This window comes from Gouania willdenowi, unplaced genomic scaffold, assembly GCF_900634775.1.
Source record: "Gouania willdenowi unplaced genomic scaffold, fGouWil2.1 scaffold_391_arrow_ctg1, whole genome shotgun sequence".
NCBI lineage: Eukaryota > Metazoa > Chordata > Actinopteri > Blenniiformes > Gobiesocidae > Gouania > Gouania willdenowi.
In genome coordinates this window covers 22,175-32,524 of record NW_021145152.1, presented here as the reverse complement: position 1 = coordinate 32,524, position 10,350 = coordinate 22,175, and the positions used below count along the sequence as shown (strand labels likewise).

At 44.0% G+C, this 10,350-nt stretch overlaps 1 protein-coding gene across 2 annotated transcripts; it reads right to left on the bottom strand.

The window, feature by feature from the left end:
* Positions 1-1,481: 1,481 nt before the first annotated feature.
* LOC114460070 (protein NLRC3-like) lies at positions 1,482-5,182 on the bottom strand. 2 transcript variants are annotated; one of them, XM_028442097.1, is made up of 4 exons: positions 5,002-5,182; positions 2,993-4,808; positions 2,744-2,917; positions 1,482-2,071 (listed from the first exon to the last, which is right to left on the bottom strand). In XM_028442097.1, exons 1-4 carry the CDS (start codon positions 5,165-5,167, stop codon positions 2,047-2,049), a joined length of 2,181 nt encoding a protein of 726 aa, XP_028297898.1. In that variant the 5' UTR covers positions 5,168-5,182; the 3' UTR covers positions 1,482-2,046. The 2 variants fall into 2 exon arrangements, with proteins under 2 accessions (XP_028297898.1, XP_028297899.1); XM_028442098.1 differs by lacking the exon at positions 1,482-2,071 and having other exon boundaries at positions 2,764-2,911; positions 3,255-4,808.
* Between the last annotated feature and the right edge of the window lie 5,168 nt (positions 5,183-10,350).

The window sequence follows — 10,350 nt, the reverse complement described above, 5'->3', positions numbered from 1 at the left end:
ATGATTATTATCAAAATCTTTACACATCTAACTTAAACCCTGACCCTGAAGATATTAAAACCTTCCTCAATAACTTAAACCTACCACAGCTCACCATAGATCAGAAAACCACCTTAGACTCACCATTAACCTTACAAGAACTACAAAATGCTTTGGATAGCATGTCGACAGGCAAAGCACCCGGTCCAGATGGGTTCCCTGCTGAATTCCTAAAACATTTCTGATCAATGCTGGCTCCGCTCTTTTTCAGAGTAGTAACAGAGATTAAAAATAAAGGTTACGTAGGAGGCCACATGAATACAGCAAACATTAAATTACTACTTAAACCAGACAAAAACCTCATGTTACCCTCAAGTTACCGTCCCATCTCGCTTATTAACACAGACATAAAAATTATTTCCAAAGCACTCACTTCCAGGTTAGAGAAAGTAGTAGAGTCAATTAAAAATAGACACTCCACAGACAATGTTAGAAGACTGTTTAATTTGATCAACATGGCACAGAACTCTAAAAAGAAAACACTAATCTTGTCACTTGACGCAGAAAAAGCATTCGATAGAGTCAACTGGTCATTCCTCCTAGCTGTCCTTGGCATGTTTGGCTTTGGAGAATCATTCATACAATGGATCTCCACCCTATACTCTAAACCTAAGGCCTCAGTAACCACAAACAAAACAACATCCCAAAGCTTCACACTGCAGAGGGGAACCAGACAAGGTTGCCCACTCTCACCTTTGCTCTTTGCAATATTCGTTGAACCTCTCGCAGCAGCTGTTCGTCAGAACTCTGTTATTAAAGGAATCCACTCATCCATCTCAGAACACAAAATGAATCTTTATGCAGATGATATTTTACTCTCTTTGGAAGAACCCCATCCACATTAGAAGGAGTATTTAAACTAATAAACAGCTTCTCTAAACTATCAGACTATTCCAATAACTGGTCAAAATCGGCAATCCTCCTTTTTAACAAAAAATTCATGTAATCCATTAAGCCAAAACCCACAATACCCCTCCCCCACAAACACAATTAAATATCTAGGCTTAAATTTATCACCAAACTTAAATGAATTAATTAAACTGAACCTAGATCCGCTGCTGGATAAAGTCACAGATGATCTACAAAGATGGCCGCCGCCTGGGCGACTGAGTAGTGGCACTGGGGCGACAATGTTAATCACACCTCAACACACCACCCCCCAGAGGGTGCGACCACCACTTCCACCCTCCGGAGCTATTGCACCACACACCCATATATACACAAAGGTTGGATGGGGAGCACCGCTCCCCTCCATCCCCTTTCTTTTAATTGCACCTCATACATTTACTAAACACACACATTCACACAGGGGATATGGAAGTTCCTCTCGATTGGGGAATGGAGAGGCACCATAACAGGAAGGTGGGTAGGATCACATATTTGGGCCTGTCGGGTGGCGGCCCGGCTCCTCTGTTGATGGATGGGTACAAATACATCAGGATGGTGGAATCGGGTATGACGGGGCGGTGGGTCTTGGGGGGCGTGTTGCTGGGGGCTCTATTTGGAGGGTCTCTTCGAGCAGTGTCGGCCCGGCAAGGCGTGGGGGTGCCTCTTCCCTTTGGGTGTGGCCTGGTTGCCTTGGGGGCTGTCCTCGGTGTGTGCTGGCCCTGGGCGGCCTGCCTCGCTGGTGTGGGGAGTGGGCGCACTGGGGGGTGCTGGCATCTGTAGCGGGGTTGGGGTGGGTTGCTTGGCGTTTCGAAATGAGGGCCCAGCGAGCTTGGCCGGCTGGCTTGGTGGGGTGGATGTTGGTGGGGGGCCTTGGGGTTGGGGGTTGGGGTCGGTGGCGGGGTGCGTTGGGTCTTCGGTTCCTTGGTGCTTTCTCGGATGTGTGTGTGGGGGGCGGTTGCTGCCTCTCGGCTTGGGGTCTCAGGGGCGTCTGGAGGGCTGCTCATCCATGAGGGGGTTGTCTGGGCTTCCTGGCCCCCACTCTTTCTGCTAGCCTGGCTGCATTTTCGGGTCCAGGGCAGCGCTTGGGTTTGCAGTAGTGGTTCTTGCACATACATCGGTCTACAATGCACTGGCATGTCTTAGACTGTGGGATAAAACTCATAGTGGGCTTAACTTTAGACACGTTGATCCTAAATACCTGTATTACCACTCACTCCTTCTCTTTGTCCACAGCCACCACCATTATACCTAAGCTTCACACTGGTCACCAGACTGGACTGATTACACAACAACATAAGCACAATATACATAACTACAACTTCACATCTCACTCTCACTTTAAAATAATCAACTCTTCCCCACACTTTACATTTAAGACTTTGAATCTCTCCTCCCTGCTACCTTCACTCCTCACTCCCTTCTTATCTCTGTCCTTCATCCCTCTAACTTGTCCCAGTCCTCCTCCTTTAGTGTCCCACCTCTCACACCTTCATCACATTCCTCTGATACAGCTCTCTGTCACACATGTGATGGGGATTGATGTGAACATGTGATGAGCTGCTGTGATGTGTCTCACCTCAGAGTGTTCAGTCTCTGAGAGAGCAGCTTCGCTGCTGAGTCTCCTGGATGGTTGTAGCTCAGGTCCAGCTCTCTCACACTGGAGGAGTTGGAGCTCAAAGCTGCTGCCAGAGAAGCCCCGCCCACCTCTGTGATGACACAACCTGACAGACTGGATTCAGAAAAACATCCACAACTCAGGAAACAAGTGAGGAGACAAGGAACAAGACAATGTTGATGGAACATGTGATCCACTGACCTGAGAGAGTCCAGTTTACAGTGAGGACTCTTCAGTCCTTCACACAGCAGCTTCACTCCTGAATCCTGCAGATCATTGTTACTCAGGTCCAGATGTTTCACACTGGAGGACTGAGAGCTGAGGACTGAGGACAGAGCTGCACAGCTTTTCTTTGAGAGACCACAGGAACTCAACCTGATGAAGATTCAGAGAAACCTTACAGATGTTTGTCTGTGACAGAATTAAAGACGTTCTTCTAAAGTCACATACTTAACTTTCTTGGAGGCTTTGACCACTGGGAGCAGCTTAAGAAAAGCTTCCTCTGAAGGAGAGAATCTCTTCAGGTCAAAGACATCCAGATGTTCTTGTGATGACAGTAAGATGAAGACCAGAGCTGACCACTTAGCAGGAGACAGTTTCTCTGTGGAGAGACGTCCTGATCTCATGGACTGTTGGATCTGCTCCAGCAGAGAGTGATCATTCACTTCATTCAGACAATGGAACAAGTTGATGCTTCTCTCTGTTGACAAACCCTCACTCAGCTTCTCCTTGATGTAATCAACTGTTCTCTGATTGGTCTGTGAGTCACTTCCTGTTTGTGTCAGCAGGCCTTGTAGGAGCCTCTGATTGGTTGGCAGCGAAAGACCCAGCAGGAAGCGGAGGAACAAGTCCAAGTGTCCATTTGGACTCCGTAAGGCCTCGTCCACAGCACTCTGGTGGAGAAATTTTAAGTCAGGCTGACCTCCACTATGGAGAAGGTTAAGAGTTTGTGTGAATTTAAACATCAATGAGTTCTCCAGAAGATTGACTTTAGAGCTGATGAACGTCTGATGGACATGAAGAGCAGCCAGAAACTCCTGAAGGCTCAGGTGGATGAAGGTGAACACCTTGTCCTGGTACAGGCTGCTCTCCTCTCTGAAGACCTGTGTGAACACTCCTGAGCACACTGAGGCTGCTCTTAGGTCCATGCCACACTCTGTCAGGTCACTCTCATAGAAGATCAGCTTTCCTTTCTGCAGCTGCTCAAAAGCCAGTTTTCCCAGAGACTCTATCATCTCTCTGCTCTGTGGACTCCAGTGTGGATCTGTGGCAGCTCCTCCATCAAACTTCACTGTCTTGACTCTGTTCTGAAGGACCACATAGTGGCTGTAGATCTGAGTCAGAGTCCTGGGCAGCTCTCCCTCCTCTCTGCTCTTCAACATGTCCTCCAGAACTGTAGCAGTGATCCAGCAGAAGAGTGGGATGTGGCACATGATGTGGAGGCTACGACACGTCCTGATGTGGGACATGATGCTGCTGACCTGCTCCTCATCTGTGGACCTCCTCCTGAAGTACTCGTCCTTCTGAGGGTCCGTAAACCCTCTGACCTCTGTCACCATGTCCACACACTCAGGAGGGATCTGATTGGCTGCTGCAGGCCGTGTGGTTATCCAGAGGCGCGCTGATGGAAGCAGTTCTCCTCTGATGAGGTTTATCAGCAGAACCTCCACTGAGGTGGACTCTGAGACATCAGTCAGGGTCTGAGTGCTGAGGAAGTCCAGAGGGAGCCGACACTCATCCAGACCATCCAAGATGAACAAAACCAGGAAGTCCTGGAAGCTGCAGATTCCTGCTTCTTTGCTTCCAGAGAAGAAGTGATCAACAAGTCCCACCAAGCTGAAGCTCCTCCCCCTCAGCACGTTCAGCTCTCTGAAGGTTAGTGGGAATGTGAAGTGGACCTCCTGCTGGGCTTTATCTTCAGCCCAGTCCACAGTGAACCTGTGTGTTAAGAGTGTTTTCCCAATGCCAGCCACGCCCTTTGTCATCACTGTCCTGATTGGTTGAGGTCTTCCAGGAGGGGCTTTAAAGAGCTCTCCTAGTGTGATGGCTCTTTCTGCTGTGTCTGATCTCCTGGATGCTGTTTCTATCTGCATGACCTCATGTTCCTGGTTGACCTCTCCTCCCCCTCCCTCTGTGATGTAGAGCTCTGTGAAAATATCCTTCAGGAGGGTTGGACTTCCTGCTTTAGCCACGCCCTCACTCACACACTGAAACTTCTTCTTCAGCTTGGACTTCAGCTCACGTTGGTATCGATGAGCTTTTGTTCCTGAATGAAGACAAACTTAATGTTAGAGTGGAGAAGTCAGAGCAGGTTCGAACATTTGAGATCAAAGCGTGTGATGTTCTCAGTCTGGATGGTTCCTCAGATTAAATGTGACTGATTGAATCATGCTTTGAAAAAGAAAAGCCAGCTTTGTGTCCTTCATGTGATGTTCCTCACAGTGAAGATGTTCACATACTTTTACTGCTCTGCAGACGCTCAGCCAGCTCCTCCTGCTTCATCCTCTTCAGGAAATACACTGTGATGTTCAGAAAGGCCTCCCTGCTCCTCCTCTGCTCCTCATCTTCACCCTCCATCTGACTCTCTGAGCACTCTGGATCATCTCCATCCACAATCTTCTGCATGTGTTTGAGTTCAGCCTTAACAAAGCTGATGATGTTGTCCTCCAGCAGCTGGAACACAAACACATTAAAGGTGATGATGAGTGAAGGTCTGCTCCAATCATCTGTGTGTGTGTGTGTGTGTGTGTGTGTGTGTGTACAGTGGTTTGATCACAGGCTGACACAGGTTTAGTATCTTTGTAGACATACACACCGTAAAGATGGAATCAGGCTCAGCACCAGAGGAACCATCCACACCCTCCAAGCTGCTGTGGAGAAGACACAGACACTCAGACATGCTGAGGAGCAGCTGGAGGAAAGCACAGGAAGCTCTGCTAACATCATGTGAACATCAGTAACAGTGGGTGATGTCCTGCAGAGCCACAGTGCAGTGAGTGTGGAGCAGCCTTTGGAGCTCAGCTCACGTGTGGAACATCTCAGCATGTTTCCACTGAACAGGAGAACAAGTCTGTTGGACTGAGGCTTTATTTGTCTTCAATCCTTCATAAATCTGAAGATCACACACTGTCTAAGACTCACCTACACACTGGAGACTATTCCTACAAAGTCTTTTCTCTTTCACCTTCCACTGTTTGCTGAGATTTACATCAACATCACTTCAATAACAAACATAGTCCATCAAAAGTGCTGAGTCATGTTCACCACTCACTCCACCAGGTAGGGCAGCCGTGTGGGGGGTTTTGATTGAAGAAATAAAAATAAACAGACTATACATGTACAGAAACTAATAATATACTGCGGTTGTGATAGTAATGACAACACTGGAGTAGCCAAATCACAGAATACCAATACATGTCCATATATGTGACTAGTGACTATCAGTAAGGAGGGGCATTGGTAACTGTCTTATTGCTTCTTAAAACACATTTAAAAAACAAGATGACTGATATAGTTGTGCTGTTTTTCTTTCTTTCTGTTCAGTTTTTGATCCAATCTGATATATGATCTGTACATTTCACCAGTCTGGACTCTGTAGTAGTAAGTTTGTTTTGAAATGTAGCTACAGGCTCTTTCCTTTTCTATGCTGTTAAGTGTAAGGTTAAAGTTGTTAATCGTATGGTTTAGACTGTATTTGCAGTATAATAAAAGATGATTTGTGTTTGTGTGTGTGTGTGTGTGTGTGTGTGTGTGTTCCTCAAATATCTCTGTCGTTCAGGATCAGTCTGACCACCACAAGGGTGTGCAACGTTGGATTTGTTTGGACGTCCCACCCCCACGCCCCACCTCCTGAGTCGATGGACTCAGTGATGATGTCATCAGTTCTAGCTTGACAGTGATGATGTCATCAGTCATCTGCAATGATACCATTTATAAATTATTTAATACATGCTTTACAAATTCCGTGTGCATCGAAACAGTTGTGGATTAATGACACCAAATGAGTCTGGACCGAGTCTGTTCCGGTCTGAAGAGATCCGGATCCGCCAGGACAACAAACTGGAATGGGAATAGATGGGGTTCAACTCCCTATAGTGTTCTTGCTAAAAGCCAAAATCTATGAAAAAACAATAGTTATCACTCCACACATTTTACACCAAACCTAAATGTCCCTGACATCCCACCTTCAAACACAACCTAATTTAACCATCCATGAAAAAACTACTGAACCTCCCACTTTTCTATAGTAATACATACTTCCTACTAGTTTATAATAATTTAATATGAACACAATATATAGTGTTATAATTAAATGCTGTCAGAAATGTGTAAAAGCAAAGGGAGGTGATGATAAACTCAAAACCAAGATGGCACACAGAGACAAAAATCCAAAGTACGTCAGGAAATCCATGTAATTGTTTGTATGGCAGGAAACCAGTGAAGAATGAAAAACAAAAGTATGATGGCATCAAGTCACGTCTAAGAATCATTATAACTGTTGAAATTTTTGTTTATTTGTTTAATAAAGGAAGAACTGTGTCTCCACCTCCCAATGAGGTCGGTGTGTGTGTGCGTGCGTGCGTGCGTGTGTGTGTGTGCTGTGAGTGATTAGACTCCCTCCTGTTTCCACTCAGGTGTGCTGCATTACCAATCAAGCAATGAAAACAATGAAATAGCAACCAGTGGTGGGTAGAGTAAAAGTACTGTAACTTCATAATATATAATTACTCTAGTAGAAAGAAATGTACTTGTAAAAATAAGTACTCAAGTAAGAGTGAAAAAGTACTCAAGTCGTGAATAACTTCAGATGCAATTTATTACTCAGTCCTTGAATGAGGGAAACTATGGGTTTATGTAGCTCTTAACAACCTGTAAATATTACACTAAACTAAACCCAGTAAATCATAAATAGAAATATAATAGAAGTTTAATAAACCTCTAGTTTCTAAAGAAATTAAAATAAGATACATAAAGAAAAGAATTCCCAACTTAAAGTGTAAACAGGTTCCTTACAAACACAATTTAAATTGAATAAATCATCAGTATAATGTGCTTAATTAATTATTATTATTATTATTATTATTATTATTATTATTATTATTATTATTATTATTATAATAATAATAATAATAATAATAATAATAATAATAATAATAATAATAATAATAATGCATCAATTTTATATAGCACTTTTTTGGACAGTCAAAGACGCTTTACAGAATTAAGGGATTATTCTTTCACTCCACACTTAGTGGTGGTAAACTACTATTGTAGCCACAGCTGCCCTGGGGCAGACTGATGGAGGCGAGGCTGCCATAGTGCGCCATCGGCCCCTCTGACCACCACCAGCACTCACTCACGCACTACATTCATACTAGGCAATGTGGGTGAAGTGTCTTGCCCAAGGACACAATGACAGATACCACTGAGGTGACTGCCACCCCACTGTGGCACCTGGAATTCTCAGTGATCTCCCATCCACCTACTAACCAGGCTCAGCCCTGCTTAGCTTCCAAGATCTAACGGGATCGGGCAATGACAGACTGATATGGTAACATTGACAGATTAAAAAAGGCTGCAATAGCTGCCGACTCAAAAACCTTGATCTGTGTGTGTGTCTGTGTTTCAATTTGTGTGTAGAATTAGGATTTGTAAACAAAGATGTGTGTATGTGTGTAATCCATTCTGTGTGTGTTAACATCTGTATGTGTGTGTAATCAAACCAGAACATTCTATGGGCTGTCTCTGTGAAACCAGTAACTGTCGCTGGTACTAAGTTGGAGGCAAACTTCGTAAAAAAAAAAAAAAAAAAAAAAAATATATATATATATATATATATATGTATATACCTGGTTTCCCTCCACAGGTCCTGAACCAGAGGGGTATTCCATAAAGGAGGGTTAACAAACTCTGAGTCTATCCATAAACTCTGGGTCAACATACCCATCGATGGGAAACTCTGGGTATCTGATTCCATTACAGCTGGTATGAAGTGGGTCAATCAACCCTACGTGCACGCGCACAATAAAAAGCCATCATCAATGAATCGAAGATGAGTCAAGCTGCCATGGCAACCACCCGGTATAGAGTGATTTATTCACCCTAATATGAGTCTGGTCTAAAGGTGTGTTCAGTCTTCAGTGACTATAGTGGCTTAAATCACCCGTAATTAGTCACACTTTTTGGTCACTTCATCACTTTATTGCTTCAGTGACGTGACGAGTGGTGAATAATATGAATAAAATGTGTCTGAGGAGACGTGTCAGCAGCATAGGATTTCTGCATAGAGAGTCCTCCTGTTACACTGGATATTAAGACAGTAAATGCCACTTGATATCGCATCATTTATATTGATTTTTAATGTAATATTGTCACCAGTCATCTCAATGTCCTAAAAAATGTCATAAAGAAACACTGAAGCGGGACGCGAACCCACGACCCATCGCTTCCAAGGGCAGCATCACAATTCACTGAGTCATCATACCTTTAAAGAGCTGTGATCTACAGATTTAGTTGTATAACAATATAAAACAACAATCAAGCCTTAAAAGTGTATTTATTTAAATGATCATCTCCTCCTTTATATTATCCACAGGTTTGTATTCAGTGAACTTTACTACAGACGTCAGTAGATGTTTTAATGCAGATCAACCTCTCAGTGACTTTCACTTAATGATCTACATCCACAATGTTAGAAAGAAAACTACCGTTTGCACAAAAAAAAAAAAAAAAACATAAAGCAACACAACATTAGTAATGATGTGAACACGTCTGTGGTGTGTGATGTTACTAATGTGTTTCAGAGAAAAGTGTTAAGGTTCATTAAAGTGTTCAGACACGATGTTCAGGTGGGCGGAGCCAGGTACAAACCCAGGGTTTCTTTGATAAAACCTGCCAGCGACCAGGTTTAGTTCACAGACAATGTTGCCATGGTAACATACTCAGAGAAAAACATACCTCGCTTTTTGGAATGAGACACTCAGAGTTTCACTCATTTCAGCCTGAACATACTCCTCAGGTCTACACACACCATAGATGTGGACAAGATGACCGTTCTCAGCCACCGTCAGAGATACACATTTTATTACAAAACACCAACAATGAAATTACTAATCTCCGAGAAGAGATTTGTCGCCTTTCTAAAGATCTAAAAAACAAAGATGAGCAACTCACCAAGTACACGGACACAGTCGTACAACAGTCAATAGCGCTGTCGTCTTTCTTTCATAGTACTCTACAAGACAATGATACAGTTCTCTGGGAGAATCCAGGTTAAAGACAGTCCTGTTCCACACCTTGCCAGCCATCATTTGTTGTGTGCAGACGAGAGGAAAACACGGAAAATGGCGTCCCTCCTCTGCTCACTCTCCATAATAGTTTTGAAGCCCTCTCATATGAAAATGCTGACAAACTCAGTCCAATTGAGCGACTGAAACAACCACCAGGAAAACACCTCTACCACTGCTGGGACTGAATTCCCATCAGTCCAAATCCTCCGTAGCTCGCTCTACTCCGCCTGCTGCAGAGCCGCTTCTAAGCCAACCGACCCTAACGACTAACGCTCCCCAGCAGCCATCAGCAACCCTCTCACCATCAGACGCTCCCGTTCAGTGTAACAGGTCCACACACATTCCTAGTCACTCATTATTGATGATTCAATAACTAGGAACATCAGATTATTTAATGACATCACACACTGTATTCCAGGTACTACAGTTCACACTATCTGAGACAAACTTAACCAAATGTTACCCACGCTGCCAGCAACTGTTACTAAAATAGTGTTACATGTAGGAACAAACAACAAC